The sequence below is a fragment of the Lissotriton vulgaris genome, chromosome 6 (genome assembly GCF_964263255.1).
Source record: "Lissotriton vulgaris chromosome 6, aLisVul1.2, whole genome shotgun sequence".
NCBI lineage: Eukaryota > Metazoa > Chordata > Amphibia > Caudata > Salamandridae > Lissotriton > Lissotriton vulgaris.
Window position 1 is genome coordinate 1274448316 of NC_141694.1, and position 21387 is coordinate 1274469702.

Sequence of the window (21387 nt, forward strand, 5' to 3'; positions counted from 1 at the left end):
TTACTCACTGTAGCAGAAGTTAACTGATCCACAGGCCAGCTGCTGCTGTGTTTACACATTCCTCGTTTTGTTGGTTTCGTCAATGATTTTCATATCACCTGGCTTCAAACAGTGCTTTTCTGGCGTTAGACAAGTCTCCAAATCAAAGACAAGATTCATTGTGGTGTCGTTTCTTTCTAATCTCACAGGTTGCAGAAGTGACACAATTTTTCTCTCACCGCTCACGCTGGCATCACATTCTTTAAGCTGAGTAACATCACAACAAGTGACACCACTGAATCTCCACCATCAGGAGCTCAGTGGAGTTAGCTATCGCACTGTTGTTGGCTCCACAGTAGTTATAGCAACTGTTACAGAGCAGCTCTACTGCCAGTGTGTGGACGTAGCCTGGATATAGTTCTGTTGAGGATGTCTCTGTGCCTCATTGGCTGAGAGAGTATGTGGTGGGCAGAGATCTGCAAGGTTGGATGCATGGAAAAAACTGAAATGCACTCTGCATGCTTTCAAACAATCTCTATGGTGGATTTGGGGAGCAGCGTCTTTAAATAGGGACCGACAGTAGACAGAAAACCCCAGAAATTAAGCCAGCAAGAGCTGAGGGCGTATTGGCTTATAAAAGATTGGACGTTATATTGATTAAATCATTGGGTTATCAAACCAGTCCACGGGGTACCAAAAGCATCCTAGGGGTAGCTATGCAACCCTTATCAGCTCTTAGCAACCATTGCCTCTTGGGTAGGCGCCACTGTGGTGTCCCTTGATTGGGGGCCAGCATAGTGACTTCTGGTGTGGTTTGAAATCTCAAGCTGCAGACTGCTGTGCTGTAGGGAAATTCAAACTCAAGTCAACACAGTCAAGTCAATTCAGTCTCCCAGTCAAGGACTACCTGCATCCAACGGGTCTCAGGCCACCTGCCCCTAAGCCTGTTCGGGCATAGGGGCAGAGTGCGTGGTTGCACAAACCTCAAGTACTCTGTACATCATGACTGAAAGCAACCTCACACCGCATAGGAGCAGGCAGGAGGCCTTGGCTTACAGAGGAACAGATCACCAGTCGGATTCATAAACACTCTTTAATTATTTTTGTTTTTTGTTGTCACTTTATATAGCTGGACCCGAAGGTATTAGAGCTCTTCGCGTGAACACCACTTTTTTCTGTACAACTGCATTGAACTCAACAAAGTGAAGGCGGGCTGCACAATAGAGTAGTGTAGATAGATCACATGTATGTGCAGGAAGGGACAGACGGGAACGTGAGTTCGGGGACAAAGGAGGCTGGTGTGGAATCTGAGGGATGCTTTTGAGCCCAGGCCACAGTGATGGTTTTTGAAGCTGCTCTCTATTGCATTCCAGAACTGCAGGATTTGAACTGAGACGGTGCTCCATATTGCGAGCACCCTAACCTGATTCTTGCCAGGCTCTGGTTTATCTGTTGATGAAGATGTTTCCCAAATCTCTGACTGTTTGATTCTGTGGAATAGTAGGGCACAGAAGCTGTTGTTCTTTATTAGGAAATACAGACACATACCTGCATACCAGACCAGCTCCAGTGACTGCACGGCTCTATGGAGAACCCACACTTTTATCACAGAGGAGAGTCCCTGCAGAAATGTATGATAACATGGCAGGAGTAAATCCAGCTGAAATCGAGCAGCAGGCTCCCAGATGTAAAATCGATGGGCTGTGCTCCAAGCAGGTAGAGCTAAAGAAGAGACCGAGTGCTTTTACCTTTTGGGGCCTCATGTCACAATGGTGGCCCTTGTGTCCTTGTGATGAAACGAAAAGTGCACATCATGGGGCAAATCAAAAGCCATAAAGTTTAATTTACATGTGTATCCAAGTATTTCGTGTAGCTGTCAGTAAGCGTATTTGGACTTGTGGAAGTCAATTTATAGAGGAAAAAGTCAACCTAGCTGCTGTCAGCTGAACAACCGGAGATGTCAGGAAGGTCCCATCATGGCATGGCAGCTTTTGAAACCTATCCATTTTTCGGGTCCCCCATGCAACAAGTCTGATTCCCCTGTCAGGATAGTTGTAATGCGTGCTTTTCATTAGATCAGGCGAAACCTCTGAGGTTTGCATCAGTTGGATCACGGAAGGGTATTTGGGAGGGGAATGGTCGGAGTCTTTCTTCATATCTAAATTAACAACTATAGGTTTGCACTTTGATCTCATGAAGTGATGAATGTGTAGTGAGGCGCTCAGTACAGTGTGAACGCAAAGACCATTGATGTCAAAAAGTTCATCCCTGCCACCTCTTATCGACTTAGTGTGCATGATAGACATCAGTGAGCGCGTACTCTGGTCGGGTGCCTCATCTACAAGTCCCTTAATGGGAAAAGTCCTAGATTTGTGAATGATTTGATCCACAGGCACGCTCCCTCCCGCAACCTTCGCTCAGCCCATAAGCTACTGCTGTCTCCACCCTCTTATAGACTAAAGCGACTGGGGGCGCGAGGTTTGCTGTACTGGCACCCATGTTCTGGAACTCTCTCCCTTCCAACATACTGCCACACACTTCTTAAATTCAGAAGCTGTCTTAAAACTTGGCTTTTTTGCCAGGCTTTCTAATTTATGCATTTGAACTCGGGCTCTGAAGACATTGTAGCGCCAAGAAACCTCCTTGGTGTATGTGCGCTTAATACATTTTACTTAACATAACATAACATAACATGTGTGCTAGCTGCATCCGATGAGATCTAATGTACATCTGATTGTGCTTAAGAATCCTTGGTTTGAGAAGTATTTTGTTTTTTAAATTCAAGGGTTTTGCTTTGGAGAAACAATATCTGAAACGTACATTCTCCGCCTCCCATATTTCACCTGCAGGGAAATGTCAAAGTAATTGATGGAAGCGCAGTTGGAGACATCCCCTAACATAAGTTGGTCCGGCAGGGTCTGTAAGTAACCACTGGTTCTCCAGCATTCCATCTTGAGAGTTCAGCGTTGCTAGGATAAGGGGATGTCGGTGAGTTCGCCTGGCGTGGTTGCCGGGAGTGTGCTGCATCGCTCATTCTTTACGGGTTGCTAGTCTACAAAGGCGTAGGCCTTTCGCCGCAAGCTTGCTTTCTATAGGAAAAGATTAGTCTAAAACCAGCTGTCATTACTGAGGGATATTTGTTGTTGGAGTGCTCTGTAGGCGCGAGGTCCGCGGTTGGCGTGCCTCGTGCGGATGATCATGTTGACGCTGCTTCCAAGTGTGGCAGTGCACTGGCTAAAATCATAGTACTCTTTTTTTCCGTGTATGCTGTCCTGTGTTCCTGATCCTGTCACATCTAAGTGGTATTTGCACATTGAGCCTCTGCCCTGGCGGGAGTTGCTTTGAGACAGGTCAGTGCCTGTGCAGAGTATGAAGGGATCATTGACAGAGAATTGATACTGTCTTTGATCAGCCACTGTGACTGGGAGTGCTAATGTAGACTTTCTGCAGGTGACACTTTGTACATGTCTGCTCTCCCACAAAGATTCATAAATAACGTACAAGGGAGGGTTGGTTGGTGGGTGGGTGAGTGAATGAGTGAGTTGGTGGATGAGTGAGCAAGGGTGAATGTATAGATGGATGGATGGACTAGGGAAAGCATGCATGGGTGAAAGAGGGTGGATGATTGTATAAAAGGGCGAAGGATGGGTGGATAAGTGAAAGATTGGATGGATGAATAACAGGTAGGGAGGATGCATGAAAGGGTGGATGATGGATGAGTGAAAGGAGGGATTGAGTGAAAGGGTGGATGGAATAAAGGAGTGAAAGGGTTAATGGATGGATGAGCGAAAGGATTGATGGATGAAGGAACGGGTGGATGAAGAGATGGATGAGTGAAAGGATTAATGAATAGGTTTGGAGAGGGATGGATAGGTTTGGATATGAAGGATGGATAGACATGAATTGTGTAAAACTGAATGATTGATGAAAGACTGAATAGACAATAGAATGTAAAGCTTAAATGGTGGACATCAGCAGGTAATTGGAAGGATGAATGGATAGATTGATAGAAGAGACAAGAGGTATCTTCTGGGGAGGTTCATGATGAGTTGCTTCATTTGCTTGGTGTGGGGGGGGGGGGATTTTCAGTTTCTTCCTACTCGCATGTTCAAAAATATATAGTATTGTGCCAAACAGCTATTAACAGTATGACATAAAGAAGGTGCAACTATTGCTAAAAAAAGGTAATGTTAACATATGATCACATTTCTCTTTCATTTTGTGTAATGAGTTAACCTGCTTTGTTTATATAAACACATTTCTTGTGTTTTTTTGGTCTGTGCTGCAACTAAAATAGAAGTCGTTAAGTAACATGCTTTGCCCTTACCCCCACCCCCTCCCTACACCTCTAGCTCATTTTAATGAGTACCTGCACTTATTGGCACTGACTGGCTTGTATATAATATTGAAAACGCTTCCACTTAAAGCCCTGGTGACACCACAACAATGTTGCCGCTCCTGAGTTATAAAAAAGAGAAGGGAAATCCAGAGAGAAAATTACTCTCTTTAAAGGATTTCCTGTCCCCCACAACGCTCAGCTGGCATGAAGTTTACTGTAACTTCCCCACTAGTGAGAAGTGAGCAGTGTGAGCACGCACGCGCACATGAAAAAAAACTACGCCTGTACCAGGGCACAAAGCAGAGCCCGATAGAGGCCCGTTTCGAGGCCTCCTTGAAAACACTGCCGGTGCTCAGCAGACCCGGTGTGACCTGGTTTGACCCGGCCCACTTAAAGCCCTGCACACACCTCTAAAAATATGTCAATTGTGGACCAGGCACTTCGTATCTGTTGTCCAGATTCATTTTTGGGAGTGTTGGTGCATGGGAATTCTCTACCTCTGTGAAGAAAGGAAATGTATAAGCTTGGAAACAAAACGGAACATTTTAAAATAAATCTGCTCGGCGATGCCGCAGTTTATAGACAAAGACGATGCATTGCTGGATGGCAGTCCCTAAACCGTTCACTGTAACGTGCAACTGATCAACTGCCCTGGCGGCCGCGGCTTGAAAACAGTGCAGTGAGGGCCGGGACTGACCGGGGCAGCGGTGAGGGGAATCATTGCAATGTTGGTCCGGGCGGAATCGACGCGCGCGCGCCTCCCAGCGGCCGCGGTAGAGAAGGCGGAAGGAACCTTTGGAAGACGCAGCGGCCAAGAACGTAAAGATGGATGTATGGAAATGAGCAGGTTGTAGGAGTCTCCGGCCTTTGAATATATTGTGAGGCACGCCGCAAATTTAAAGCAAAAACGAAGATTTGTGCGTTTCCAAAGGCTTTGTTGATAAACATGGAAGCTCATAGGAATATAATACCGCACCGCTTTATATACACGTCATGTGGAAGAATATTGCTCTTCGCGCTAGAGCTGGCGACATCGGCACGGTTTTCTCCGCAACAATGCTTTTAAAAAGCATTTAATTCCCACGCTCTATTACTCTCTCTTTCTTTGCTTTCTCTGTTGCCCTTGATTCAGAATATGTATATGCCAATCCATTCATATCTATGCATCAAGTGAATCAAACAGACGGACTTTCAAAAGAACACAATTATATTTCCAAAACAATTTTTCGGTTCCGCCTCCCTCAAGTTGTATGATCTTGTACAAGACTTGTTGTGTCCTTTTGGATCCCGATTTCTGCCCCGGGTGAATTGAATGTGATTTTCATATTGAATATGAAAAGTAGATATATCTTGAGTGTTGGCCGCCCACAACCTGAGGAATATGCTGTGGCAGCCACATTGTCACTGCTGTCACGACTATGGCGTCTGCTAGGAACCCTCCGTGTGATTTCGATGTCTGATCATCCAAGTCTTGGTGTGCCAGAGGTACTCTTCCTGTACAAAAGGCTATGCCTATGCACACTTCAAAGCTTTTCCCACTTTGTATGTCTCAGCACACGTGCAAAGTCAGTAAACAAAGGAGAAATGAAAACATTTCCACTTTTAACACCAGCTTTATAGCTGTGTTACTTTCTGGTGCTAAACCATGTCTACTTATGCTAGTAGATAGGGTTTAGCATCCAAAAGCATGGGTGGTTTCATGGGAACGCTTTTGGCTCAAAGTACTGCAAAGCTGAGTTTCAAGCAGCATTGCATTACTTTTCCATACAAACCAACGCAAATTCACGTTTGTTTGTTAATCCTCAAAGAGGTTTAGCGTTGGGTAACGCTAATTCAACCTTTGTGAATCTGGGCCAAAGAGTGAAAAGGTGCAACAATGTTAAATCGTTGTGCGGGAGACTGCTTGTATGTTATAGACAGTCTTAAGTCAATGACTATGAGTGCTGTTTGTATGTAATGGTCACATGGCGCCCTCTGCTGCTGTACTGATGGTATAGCAGTCAGTTATCCACATATGACTCCTGCAATACGAACAGAACCAGTGAAAAAATCTGAGACCTTTTCACACATTTTGAATGGCTGTGTTAAACTCTGCAACATTTTCAGACAGTGTCTTGAACGCATTTATAGCATTTTAAACAACATCAAAAATATGTGCTGTTCTTTTGTACCTACTAAATGAGCTTTATGTGTTACCTTCTCCATCAATTTCAGTTCAAAGCATCCATAAGTTACTACATTGCTTGTTGATCAGGGATATCTTAATAGCAGTCACTTCATGATCGATATTTCAATTTCCAGCAGTCCAGGCGTGTACCTAGCAAAATGCCTTTGGCTGTAAGAGGCTACCTGTTGGGAAAGCTGCTAGGGCGTTGATGTTTTGAATATATATATATATATATATATATATATATGTATTTCCTATGGGAAATAGGTCCTAACTATAACTACCTACTGGTGCCCACCAGTGGGTAATACGTTGCTCACTTTAGTTGCACAAAGACTGTGAAAGTAATACAACTTTGTCAGAGGATTGTGTTCTGTATTTTTCACGCAGCATGTTGAAGATTTGGTGAACATCTTCGCTCCGGCTCCAGAGGCGGCTCAGAAAGACAGCACCTGGGAAATCCCACATTATGTCCACTTCTACGATGGCCAGGGAGTTACAGCTCACATCAGCCCAGAGCACAGAGTTGATGACGTTTTGTTTATGGCATGCCAGGTACAGAAGAGCATATGCAGTACGCTGAATTAAGTTGAAACTAGATCAGAAGAGCGTTTTATATTACACTAAAACAAAAACAATCGTTGTGAGCTCTAAGAAGTCCATGTAATTCCCCATTTGAAAGGAAACAGTGTTTCAGCTTGGCCTGGAATTACAAGTGATACAGCAATACTGCATTCCTGGTATATTTCCAGATATTTTGAGATTTAAAAGCGGGTGGGATTTCTGGGTGGGAAAATACCCAAAATGGGGCATTACCCCAGGATTTATGTGCTGTATTCCAGATCCTTTTAGTAATTCCCCATTCTCAGGTAACTTTCGAAACCAAACTGGTAATCCTGCGGTATTCCAGACACCCAAAATGTTTGATAACTGTTGAATTGATCATTTTGGGAGCAGGTATAGTGATGTGGAATTCCCAAAGGACTCGGGAAGGAACCCTAAGTAGGCAGTGCCAGTGTGCAGCACAAACACAATGGTTTGGAGATCAATATTTAACTGGGCACAAGCAGTGCTTATTAGAGCCTGTGTTTGCAGGAGGGACTCACCAGCACTCATTTTTCAGGACCGACACTTATTTCTCCTCATCAGACTTTGATCCAATGCAAGGGAGAGAAAAACACGAAGAGGGAAAGAAGGAGGAATTGAAAGAAGGACAAATGTGACAAAGAAAGAAGGCAGGGAACACATGAACCAGAATGAGTGAAGTAAAGGGGCAGCGAGTGTCTAGTGAGGGGTGAAAGAGGCATGAGTTGGAATCAAGGCAGCGCAGCTTTGGTATTTAGCTCCCCGCCATTCGATAGCACCTGCTGCGGGCTTCTGAGCAAAACTTTGGACCCCAGAACTTATTCTTATACAAATTAAGCACTGGCGCATGAGGCAAAAGAGAAAATGGATGTACCCTCTCTGGTTTAAGACACACAAAGGAGAATAAAATTGTAATCGCGCATCACTCTACGGGAGACTTGACCAGCCGAAAATACTGTGATATTATGAGACTTACAGTTTCTGGGTGAAATTAAACTACCCAATACCGCCACTGCCCATTTGCAGTTTCTTAATTAGCTTCAGTTGTGATTGCCTCATTTCATCTTTATTTCTATACTGTATTTTGCACAATATTTTCCTATTTGGCTTTTGAAAGTTAGTTTGGACTCTCATACGCAGTGCTTTGGTGTAATTAAGATTGTCACCTGTGTCTTATTGGGATTCATTCCCTTGAGTCGATTCGAGAGTCATTCAATCCTTGTGTCCTCTCACTGATGCACGACTTTTCCTAGTATTTAAACCTATGTTTCCTTTGCACCATCTGTATGTGGTAGAGATATGCACTATAAATTCTAAGAACTAAAGTAAGACAGGCATAGCACAGGAATGTGGGTGGAAGAGACAGGAAAACATTGTACTTTATCAAATGTATGAGTTGCAACTATGTTGTCTGATCTCACAGGCCCGAGAGCTGGACCCCAGCCAACACTGTCTCCACCTCAGAAGAACTGTTGACGAGAGGCTGGTGTACAGCAGCCCTTCTCCAGAAGAACACCTTCAGGAGCAGGCAAGTAGTAATAGCCGCTTTCTCTTGAAGTTTGTTTTCATTTTAAAATGTTACATTTTATAACAATTTACAGTCCTTTGGCCTAATTCATTCTTGCAGTAAACATAGAAAGATGCTTAATTTATTCATGTGGATTATGGAACAAGCATACTCAATATCAGTTTACTCAACTCTTTCCTTACCACCCTATTAAGGACGCAAATGTAATATGGTACTGTGGGGCATGCGCATACGGTAAACGAAATAGAACAATACAAAACACGCTAGCACTACCGCCCAAAAAATATTCCACACATGCAAAATCTAATGTAAAGCTTTCATACGATTAATATACTCTTCTTGTGTGATGTAGCTGGTTTTCATGAAATAACTCAACAGCTGGAGCAGAATGTAACGTTTCTTAAATAAAAGCAATGCTAGAAAATCTTCAGAGAGGAAGTAGCTTTCCAAAGGATGATACCATTCCAGGGTACTCCTGCCGTGACACACTGTGACTGTGAAGAGCTAGGTTGTCATTGGTTTGGACAGAAGTTGATCAGCTGGCATGAACAAGTTAGGAGTCTTGTGTAGCTGTAACCCCTTGACCTCCTTGAGTGCATGGTGACCGTTTTCATTTTTTAGCTGAAAGTGAAGTGATTAATCTGAGTTTGGGGTGCAGCTGCATCTTGTTAGGCAGATCAGCAGTGGGTTTTGGTTGTTTGAGGCGAAGGAGGTCTCATAGTTGTAGTTCTGTCTTTGGCTGTTGCTGTTTTTTATTGGTTAGGATCAGTTTGGCTGTGGATGGAGCTTGGGGGGCTCTTAATGTGATAAAGCATTGAAGGGAAGTTATGGTACCAAGTTCATAGATCCTGTCAGGTGACCTGCATGGATGTGGAATTCCTAACCACATGAGGGAGTTTACATTGGGTGAGCTGGCGTAGTTAAGGCCAACGCTGATTGTAATTCCACTTATACCAGCCAATCTTCTGGGAGGGGATAAAAGGTTATGTTAGAATTTGTGTTATAAAATAATTTGAAATATATTTTTGGGGCTGAATTAACGCCCACAAGGCAGCTTCCTGTTACTGGAACTTGCAACAGCTGCTCTTTTTGATCACGCCTGGCAGGGAAGCATGAACTCATTTTAGATGCTCATTTGTTTGCAGAGTTTGTTTGAGATATCTGTGGGAAATCTTAGCAGCGGAGAATGGTGTGTTGCACTTTAGAGAAGACTGAGCAATCATTCAGCAGATGGGCCAGAAATGACCAAAGTGTCTGCAGGGATCAGTTAGAGAAGCCTTCTATCCCTTACACTCTTGTTTCGGAAGGTTTTCAACTGTACCATCAGTTCCGTCTCGTACCATTTTTTGTCTGGTTCGAATATGTTCTCTGTCTTGCAAAGCAGACCCAGATAACCTTTACATTTTAGCATTTGTTTTTAGGTAAATGATCAATAATCACTGGTTTGCAGATGAGTATTAAGGATTGTGAAGTTGCAGGTGTTAGCATCATTGGGATCATACCAAGTGAAACCTCACTGGGTTTGGAGCTAAACTTACTCACTGTTTAGTCAAACAGTGACTCTATGTTTCTGTAACTTTCATTATTGGAGGTTTCTGAAGATGTCTTGCCTGCGTTGCCCTTTTCTTAATGCAGTTTCTTGTCTCTTCTGTTCGCTGGCTACATTCTAGCGGGAGTTCTTGCTTTGCTTTGAAGATGTGTTTCACTATGGGCCATCTGTTTTAGTGATACCTGCAGCCAAAACATAGTGGAGTCTGTAATATAACCATTTGTTCTCTCTCACAGATCTTTGATGAAATAGAAATATTTCCTTTACATGTGAATCACATCCACCTCACGAAGACAGGAAGCGCAGCTGATTTTGGTAAGTTAAGTGAGTGTCCTACGTGTCGTTCTCAACCTTTAATCAACACATGCAGAGAAGCTCATCCTACCATTTTGTTTGAGCAAGGGTAGGTGGGAATCAGATGCATTGTTTCTCCCCAACCCGGTTTTCTATTTAACTGCTTGTTTTTGCACTCTGTTTTGCTCCCTTCAATATTATGTTAAGTTATTCTATGCCGTTTTATGTAATTCTGTTACCTTATGAACATTTGTATAGAATATTTCCATCATTCCACATGTGGGTGCCTGTTGAGATCGTGGTATTTTCATTGACCAGTTTCAAGGTGGTCTGTGGATGCAGTGCTTGGTTATGCTAGGTATTTTTTTGTAATGAAATCTGTAGTGCTAGCTAGGTTGGGGTGTCTCATGTTGGACAATAGGTGGAAAGGTACTTTCATGGATTTGTGTAGTGCAGGATGTGTGTGGATGAATATATGGCGTAATCCCGCATACCATCAGTCCGCATACCATCAGACCGCAAAAATAATCCTGCATGTACTATTAGGCCGCAAAATAAAAGAACGAAAACTTTTAGAACGAATATGCCTTTAGCACGCATGCCTTTACAACGAAAAGGCATGGATGTTAAAGATATACTCGTTGTAAAAGTTGTAAAAGTACACTACCCTACCCTACACTCTAATGTAATACCCAGCACGACCCCCAACACTACCATAAAGCACTTTACTTCCCTACACAAACACTACAACAGTACCTTAATACACTACCCCCAGCATGACCCTACACAAACACTACAATACTACACTAAACCACTACACCCCTAAACCCTAAAACACACCCCCAGCATGACCCTACACTACAACACTACCCAAACCCTAAACCACTACACCCCAGCATGACCCTACACTACACAAACACTACAACACTACCCTAAACCACTACACCCCAGCATGACCCTACACTACACAAACACTACAACACTACCCTAAAACACTACCCCCAGCATGACCCTACACTACACAACACTACAACACTACCCTAAACCCTAAAACAATACCCCCATCATGACTCTACACTACGCAAACACTACAACACTACCCTAAACCCTAAAACACTACCCCCAGCATGACCCTACACTACAACACTACCCTAAACCCTAAAACACTACCCCCAGCATGACCCTACACTACACAAACACTACAACACTACCCTAAACCCTAAAACACTACCCCCAGCATGACCCTACACTACGCAAACACTACAACACTACCCTAAAACCTAAAATACTACCCCCAGCATGACCCTACACTACGCAAACACTACAACACTACCCTAAACCCTAAAACACTACCCCCAGCATGACCCTACACTGCGCAAACACTACAACACTACCCTAAACCCTAAAACACTACCCCCAGCATAACCCTACACTACGCAAACACTACAACACTACCCTAAACCCTAAAACACTACCCGCAGCATGACCCTACACTACACAAACACTACAACACTACCCTAAACCCTAAAACACTACCCCCAGCATGACCCTACACTACGCAAACACTACAACACTACCCTAAACCCTAAAACACTACCCCCAGCATGACCCTACATTGCGCAAACACTACAACACTACCCTAAACCCTAAAACACTACCTCCAGCATAACCCTACACTGCGCAAACACTACAACACTACCCTAAACCCTAAAACACTACCCCCAGCATGACCCTACACTACACAAACACTAAAACACTACCCTAAACCCTAAAACACTACCCCCAGCATGACCCTACACTACACAAACACTACCCTAAACCCTAAAACACTACCCCCAGCATGACCCTACACTACGCAAACACTACAACACAACCCTAAACCCTAAAACACTACCCCCAGCATGACCCTACACTACGCAAACACTACAACACAACCCTAAACCTATAACAACCAGCACGACCCTACACTAAACAACCTCCACAACTCTACACTACACTAACCCACGAAAAAATTAACCCAAACCCACTTACCTCTCTCGTCATCGTGGTTTTCACAACGCAAATGCATTTACCATACATGACTTTAAAACGTAATTCGTAGTAAAGGCATGCGTGATAAATGCACATGCGTTTTGAAAAAATGCGGGATAATGGTATGCGAGGTCAATGACCTTGCGGGATAATGGTATGCGGCCTGAAAGTCCGCGGGATAAAAAATGCGGGATAATGGCTGCAAACCGTGTGGATACGTGTGCCACTTCACTTTTCCAGTTGTTTCTTTCGATGGTATGCAAGATTGTCCATTGCTCATGCTACGGTTACTCTTCAGTGAAGAGGTTTCATTACCTGCTACACTATTACTCACATGTGCGTGTGGTATATTTAATTTAACTTGTTCTGAGTTGGTGAGAGGATAGGGGTGTGCTGTTGATGCAGCTGTGCTTTGAAAACGCAGTGGCTTTGATGCCTTGCCGCCAAAGCTCTCTTTCGAGCTGAGAATATAATACTAGGTAGTGTGGCAAATACAGGTCGGATAGACTGTTTAGGTGAATAGAAATAGCCAGACAGAGCATTAATTGGGGAGCAGGGCACTATTTATATATTTGAGAGTTTTATCAAGCACCAGCTATGTCTCCTTGCAGCCAATGTAGAGTGGAGCAAGGGAAAATCAGTTCTGCAAAAAAATAGGAGGAAGTGTCCATCTGAAAGCGTGTTGAAGCCCATTCGACACTGCTCCTGCCTGCGCCAGGGGTCAGATGGAAGCATGTCAAGAGTTCTCTCTTCAGGTGTTTTCTCAACAAGAGGTGGTTAAGCTCATCTCTCAGGCTGGGGTTCAGGGTGTTTTAAAATGTGGGGCCTTGAGCATTCTTGTACCTACCTCCTTGTTTTTGATGTTTTAGGTCTGTTGCTGGATAGAGTATCGATTCATTGGTCGCAGGTTCCATGCTCGGGTAAAATGTGGGGCTATGGCTGACCTGTAGGTGGACCCTTTGTTCCAGGAGGCGTTGTGAACGGTGCAAACAATTGTAAATTCAGTCCTGAATTCCATCAAGAGGCAATGGAGGGCTTTCGGGCGGGTTTTGCAGCGATGCATTTCAGGAGGTTCAGACAAAATGCATCTGTTCTGTGGACTTTGCAGTCTGCACATGAGGTTTTGTGAAAGCACTATATGAACCACATTACTTTAACCCAGCTGACTCACTGCTACGGCTCTGTCAATTTCACTCGATGATCCTGTTTTCTGTGAACGCACTTTCATCCTGAGAAAGGACACCTACAGAATTAGGCGCTTGAATGGCAGATCTACTTAGAATATTTTCCACAGACTGCTTACTTTTGCTTTCAGAGACGAAATAGGTGGTGATTCAAGGCTCTTAGGCCATTCAAAACGAGCTTGTCATGGCCAGGCCTCCCTTCTATCAGCATCTCTGTTTTAAATCCCTTCAGATTATATTTTCCCTCATCCAATTACAATTTGTGGTCTGCGCATTTCATGAGATTTTCCTGACTCTCTCTTAGTCGTTGTCCAATCAGGATGGCACATTGGGTATCATCAGAGTATATTTGTACCAATGGAGTGATAGTAATATTGTTAGGGGTAAATGGGAGAACTCCGGTAGCACCCTGCCGGTAAGACGTCTTATTGAAGAGTCTTCTAATTCATTGCAAACTGTGAATAGGAGGTGGGGCCCTTAATGTCATCACATAAAGTTATGTATGTCTTGCTTCTTAGAAACACAACAAAATCTACATCCTTAAGTTCGCACAGGGAGATGCCTACGTAATATACACATTTTCTTTCTCCGCTGTACAGCCTGAGAAGGTTTCTTAGGTCCTTTTGATGAAACAGACTTCTTGTCTCATACGTTGCTAGTGAAGACCACCAGAATCTGCCAGTAGGCCAGGATTCACTTACCATCACATAGAATAACTATTGGGCGTGCACAACCTCCCCCCTACATGAAATGTCTGCAAGTGGTGTGGGTGTGAGGATAGCCAGTAGTTGTGCTGATGGGTGAGCCAAAGCAGAGGAGACACTTTCTCTGTCAGCTGTTTCTCTGTGGCATTTACTGTTCAAAACTTGAAAAATGAGTCTTTGGTCAGGGTGAGGAATGGGGATCATTGGGAGTGGCAGTGGGTGGGGAGAGATTTTTCTCCTTTGAAATAGTAACTCACTGTTGACTCCTTATCTCATCGCCCAGATGTTGCATCTGTAATTTTTTCTAACTTGCTGATGTCTTATGTGTACAGCTGCTAATGTCTGTCCAACATGCACCACTCATCATTGTGAGAGATAGTATAGCTCAGTAGGCTATTTTATTCTCTCCAGGGAAAGAGATGGCTGGCGTTTTTAACATGGAAATTGCAGGTTCGAATCTTGGATGGGCTGACTCTGCTCTGTATCTTGCATGAGTCAATAACATATGTAGTTTGGAGTTCTATAATAGTAACACCCCACCCTGCGATACGCGCTCTGAAAGAAACATTAATAGATTTTGCCCTCAATTCGTTTTCATCAACTGGTGTCAATTTTCTGTTTTCTCGGCTGTAGTTGGCTTGAAAAGGGACTGGTCTTCTGCATCGAAGACGTTCTTTCCTCTCCATATAAAACGGTCTATTGGTTATTTGGGAAATAGTCGATAGAGCACTTTAAGAGGAAAGGTTTACAGAAAGTTTCATTTTGCAGCAGGACTAGTACAGGATTTTGTTCTGTGTTTTTGCTATGGTCTGCCATCTACTGGCCAAAGACCAGACTCGTTTTAAAAATGGGATAAATAGCACATGGGCATGGACAGAAGAGGTAGGTGGCGCGCCTGTAACCAGCAGAAGAAGCTTTCGACGGGGAACCCAGAATTTAGCATTTAACGATGAGTTGTTAGTCCACCCACCATTGTGATGGATGGGGAAATGAGCTGTTCTCCGGGCGGCTTCGAAGCTGAGGAACCGAGTTCCATTCTCGGCAGGGACGCTCAACATCCTGTTATTCTGGACGAATCACTTAATGTCTCCGTGCCTAACAAAATGAATCTGCCCATCTGTAACTCAACTGTTGCTCATGTAAAGTGCTCTGATACCTTCGGGTCGAGTTCGCGCTATATAAAACGACATTAAAAAAAAACTAAAAAGGCAGTGGGCTACATTCCGTTATCGTTGTTATATGTCGTGTTATGTGTATTTGTATAGCGCATTTTTATATGTTGTGTTATGTGTATTTGTAAAGTGCACGATCATCAAGGGTATCCGGGCGCGGAGCAGGTGTGTGTGCCTAGCACTACCTTTGGTAGGTTAGTTAACTGAAAAGCCAGGCCATAGTAGAGTCTGCATGTCTGAGTCATGGAGGAAACACCAGACGTCGTGCCTTCTGCTCAGTTAGATCAGATTTAAAGGCAGGCAAGCCAGAGGTGAGCCGGGGCCGGGCTGGTTCTGGCTTCGCTCTAAGAGCCAAAGAACGAGCCGAGGCATTAAATGATACAACATGTCATTAATGCAGCAAATGCCAAGTAAAATGCGATAACGTTACGATTAAAAATAGGTTATTTCGTAAATGCTTCTATTTCAGTAGCCCGCATTACATTATATCACTGTGTTGATAGAAGTTAAAATTAACAGTTTTAAAATATGAATAGTTCCCCTCCTCTGATTCCCTATTAACACTGCCATGAGAGAACCAAGAGATTTCAGGTGGTCATGCACACTCTATATTTGGCCATTATTGTTGTATGTGGAGCAGCATCATTGTCAAGGAAACCTTAGGTGACTGTGGCTTATGTATAGTGATTGGCGTAGGATCATAGACCCCATACATTGGTTACATGAAGAGGCTGAAATTTCAATGCGGTTCTCCTTGTTACACATTGTGCTTCTCAGCCACCGCTTCTCTGGCCCTGTACTATGAAAGGATAATGCTTTGTGTGCAATTGTTAGTAATTATTGACTATGTTCAGTGAATACAATATTCCCTTTTCAATTTAGTCTGACTTAATATAGAAATAAATGTCAAAATACCATTTCTGAACCATGTCATTCATAAGGGAAGGCCTCTGACTCGTTAGGTTAACATCACTGTCTTTCTTTGACTTCACAATCACTAAAGAGTGAGCGGCTCAGCAACTCAATGACACAGTTTTATTGTTAGCAACAGAAAGGGGACTTTGACTACAGTCCTCAATGAGAAACGTGAATTGCAGCTCAGCTTGTCTGCAGGCACTCTCAGCAGAGAAGCGCCTTGTAAGATTTCGTTTCCTTAACTATCCTACGTCTGGAGGTTTTTAACTTTTAAAACTGCAATAGGGAGGGGAGAAAATGGAGCCTGGACTCTATGGGCCTCAGGGGTCCAGAGCAGAGCCACAGCCAGTCATTCAGCTCAAACCACGCTTGAGCTTTGCTTGGCTAGCCCACCTCTTGTAGATTGCAGATCATGATGAAGAATGTGTTTGCTCTTTGAACTCCGAATCCTGTGTAAAGTATCAGACCAAGCGCGCAGAGGCAAGAGTAAGGGAAGGTTAGTAGGGACGCTTTTCAAGCTTAGGCAAAAAAAAGTGACGGTGGATTCAAGAGAGCTTGGTGGATGTTAAGGACTTCAACGGGTACTCCGAGCAAATCTGCATGTTCAAACCTTGTCATATCATTGGCCAGAGGCCCCTATTTGCATAAAGGATGGTACAAACCCCAGTGGCAGTTGCCGCTAATCAAAACCAGTAGGGCGGCAGGGGCAGGGGGTGGAGAGGAGAGGTTGGGAAACAATAAAACAAAAGAAAATCACTTACCTGCCGCTCCGCTCTGCTCCCCCTGCCAATTGATTTGTTCCTTCTGCACTCCCGTCTAGGAAGCCCTCAAGTGAATGGGCTTAAAGGCACAGGCTCCGTACCCAATCCAAATGCTGCTCTCTAGCAAGAGAGCAGCACCAGGATTGGTCCGAGTGACCTCGTTTGCCGCTCAGATGGTGCCTGGGAGCCTGTGGCATGTGTGTTTGGCCGGCCTAAAACAGCCAGCCAAACATTCATAAACACTTATAAGTGCACAGTACTCCTCCCTGCTATGGCCTGGCCCGGCCCAGCCCCTCCTGTCAGACATAAGTAACTCCGACAGAGATAAATAAAATGATAATAACAATGTGTTATTATCGTTCTATTTATCATCTGCTGGCAGTGGGGTGACGCTCCTCCGCCATTACGGAGGAGCCGCCCCTGACAAACTCTGGTTGGGCATCAGTAACTTGCGAGACAGTGTGTGCGTCCATCTCAAGTTTATTGGCAGGGTCATCTGACACCTGAGAAAGAATAAGTGCGAGGACAGCCCTCAAGGAGGGGGTGCACCATAACGTGTCCTCAGGACAATACACTCCTCTGAAAGAAACTTCCTTTCAGCATCTTACGTAGGGTACTCGTAATCTCGATCAACATTCACTGGCTGTTTTACAAACTATTACACAATTTCAGTTTGAAGCACAGTGTTACTAATGCAAAGGCCACAAAGGCAAAGCGATACGAAACCGCAAATTGTAAAAAAAAAACGTGCAATACAAAATTGGAGCACTTCTTTTTGCAAACAATTATCTTTCTTTATGTTTCTTTCACTGTATATTTTCTTTTGTATAGCTAGTTTGGTGTAGCTTGCGTTGTTTGTTGTGCTACATATTGCATCTATCTCAGGGCCCCAAAAGCAGCTGTGGTCTGTTCTGATTGTGATATTGCCCAACATAATGCTTTCCTTATATGCCTACTCTGTAGGAGGATTACAAAGAAATCCTTGTATAGTGACTAGAGTTCTTCGTACTTGTACATGTGGTACTAGGGCATATTTTGACAAGGAAACAATCACGCGCCGAAACTCTTCGGGCAAGTGCCTTGCACACTGTTTTTATTTAGGACAGAAGACCCCCAGAATAAAACTTGCCCTTCTAGGTACTCCCAGTCCTATTTTAGATCACAACACTGCATCTACATAATTGAGGCCCCATACCCGCACTTCATCAAACGGCAGTTGGATAGAAGATCTCCGACAAAGAGCCCCTTTTTAGGGAGCCCGTTGGATATTGCACCGCCGACCCAACGAGGAGCAGCCCAGATGATGAAGCATGACACCTGTAAGGGTGTGTAAGGGCATTATGATCCAACATATGGATCCCCAGCTATGCTCTTTCTAGGGTACAGTGGGACCAAATCACTAGTGATTCCAACCAGCACCTTTATAGAGGAACAGCATAATATCCTTTGTTGTAGTACTGCGGCTAGCCCAGATATTACCACATTGTTGGGGACATGTGTGAGGGGAGACTGTACTGAGACCATGGGAAGACCTTGGAAACAGAGCTTCAGCTTCCACAGGTATTCTACAAGCAGGCATGCTGGCACAGTACACACTTCTCCTACTAGCAGAAGAGAGCAAACACAAGTGTATGCAATGCAGACTTCTCTGTCTTCTTGAGCAGCAGAGGGTACTCACTTGTTGGATGGCCAGAGATTTGGGGGAGGCTAGAGCTACACAAGCCTACACCATATACAGTCTAGCTCCATTATGCCTCCTGTGCCCCAGGCCAGACTGTTTGTCTTTTTCTTGAATTACTAGAATTGTGCTTTACCCATGGCTGTGGGCAAGATCTGAAAGAGACACTTTAGTGATAGATTCCTTACCTTAGAATATCCCCAGGCGTCAGACTGGATCGGGAAGGTTTTGCTTAGCACTACACTTGCGTGTCAGTAGGTGGCTTCCTGCGGCTCTGCGTCCGTCACTGGTTTCGTCAGCACCTAGATGACATCATGGAGAGTACTTAGGCGCCACCCATGCGCGCTGACGTCAGTTCTTTCTTTTTCCGTGCCAGTAAGCGCAGATCCGGATTGAGCACGTACCTTGGTCTCTTTTTGACCACTATTCTGAGACTTTTGTCCCCCCACTTTTCTCTTGGTGCACGCAGATGTTCCCGGCTATAAGTCTTGTGGGACCTGTCGCCGAAACATGATGGTAGTGCACCCCCACGATGTTTATATCTACTGCCTGTAGCTCGACCATGACTCCTGTGACTGCCGTGCCATGGCCCCCAAGGCCATGCGGGAGAGGCGTCGGAAGTTGCTAGAGGCCGTTCCCGGGACCACTCGTGGAACCGGCACAGTCGCTCCTCGGATTCCAAGTCTTCGCCTTCGGATTCCGGCAAGCGTCGCCATAAAAAGAAGTAGAAGAAGCCTGTTCGCTCTCAGACGTTCCCCCATCGCTCCTCGGAGGCGGAGGAGGGGGACAGGGGCCTTGTCCCTGCGGCTCCTCTGGAGCCCAGGAGTCAAAGCATCAGGGCAGTCTGTCCGATCATGTCCAGATCTCGGAGGGCACTGCCCGACACTTGCAGTGGTGGCTCACAAATCGCGATTGGGTCAATGGCAGATCCCTCCCCAACCGGAGAAACACAGTGACAGATGCGTCCCTCCTGGGATGGGGAGGTTACTTGGGAGAGGTGGAGATCGGAGGCCTCTGGTCTCCAGTGGAGTCCCGCCTCCATATCAACCTTCTGGAGCTGCGGGCGATCCGACTTGCAATGAAGGCATTCCTTCCCTCTGTCTGGGGAAGTGTAGTGCAGGTGTTCACGGACAACACCACCGCCATGTGGTATTGCAACAAACAGGGCGGTGTGGGGTCTTGGACCCTATGTCAGGTTGCTCAAGGCTGGAAAATCAAGGCATTACCTTGGTGGTTCAACACCTGGCAGGTTCTCTGAACGCCAGGGTGGACGAACTCAGCTGCTGGTGCTTGATGGATCACGAATGGCGGTGCAAGGTCTCTTTCAGCAGTGGGGAGAGCCTTGGTTAGATTTATTCGCCATCGAAGAGAACACGCAATGTCATCAGTTCTGCACGGCGGCACTCGCTCGGCGACGCTTTTCGTCGCGAGTGGATTTGCAGTCTGTTGTACGCCTTTCTGCCTATACCACTTCTGTTCAGAGTGCTGAAGAAGATCAGGCACGACCGGGCCCAAGTTATTTTTGTGGCTCCGGACTGGACTCGAAGAGTATGGTATCCCGAGCTACTCAGTATGAGCATCGATCCCCCGATCTGACTACCTCTTCGGGAGGATCTTCTGCCACAGCAACAGGGGACGGTCCTCCACCCGACCCTGTCCCGTCTCCACCTCCATGTGTGGAGATTGGGCGGCAACAGGTGACAGCTTTCGACCTTCCTCCTAAGGTCATTCTGGCAGCCAGGCGTCCCTCCAATAAAACGGTATACGCCTGCCGATGGAACAGATTTGTGGCATGGTGCACAGCAAAGGCTGTGGATCCCCTTTAGGCCCCCTCTTTCTGAGGTTCTTCTGTTTTTTCTGTCTTTGGCCCAGCAGGGCTCTGCTCTGGGCACTATCAAAGGTTATCTTTCTGCCATTTCCGCCTTCCTGAGGCTTCCCGATCAGCCTTCTCTTTTTAAGTCCCCGGTTGTTAGCCGTTTCCTCAAAGGCATTACACACATGTTCCCTCCCGTGCCTTTCATAAGGCCTCAATGGGACTTAAATCTTGTCTTGACTTTTCTGATGTGTTCTCCCTTTGAACCTCTTCATAACTGTCCTTTACGTCTTCTTGCTTTCCTGGTAGCTATCACCTCTGCCAGAAGAATAAGTGACATCCAGGCTCTTTTTTCTAAACCTCCTTTCCTTTTTGTTCATCCTGTCAAGGTGGTTTTAAGGACCCGTCCTTCTTTCTTGCCAAAGATTGTCACGCCCTTCTACATTGGGCAGACCATCCCTTTGCCTACCTTTTTTTTGCCTCTGCATTCTTCCAGGGAAGAGGAGAGGCTCCACCGCCTGGACCCAAAACGTGCGCTTGCTTTCTATCTGCAGCGTACACAACAGTTCCGGGTGGATCAGCTCTTTGTTGGCTACGAGGGCGCCAAAAAAGGTCAGGCTATGCACAAACAGACCATTTCCCAGTGGGTCGTTCTTTGCATCAAAGCATGTTAGTCCTTGGCCAAGAA

General features: G+C 45.1%; 1 protein-coding gene across 2 annotated transcripts in view; it reads left to right on the forward strand.

The window, feature by feature from the left end:
• The window catches only part of TIAM2 (TIAM Rac1 associated GEF 2), a 313756-nt gene that overhangs the window by 127653 nt on the left and 164716 nt on the right, over positions 1–21387 (forward strand). For both annotated transcript variants that reach the window (XM_086927397.1, XM_086927398.1), the window contains exons 10-12: positions 6876–7040; positions 8494–8598; positions 10384–10462. In XM_086927397.1, coding sequence (XP_086783523.1) covers positions 6876–7040; positions 8494–8598; positions 10384–10462 — 349 coding nt within the window. The remainder of the gene's footprint in view (positions 1–6875; positions 7041–8493; positions 8599–10383; positions 10463–21387) is intronic.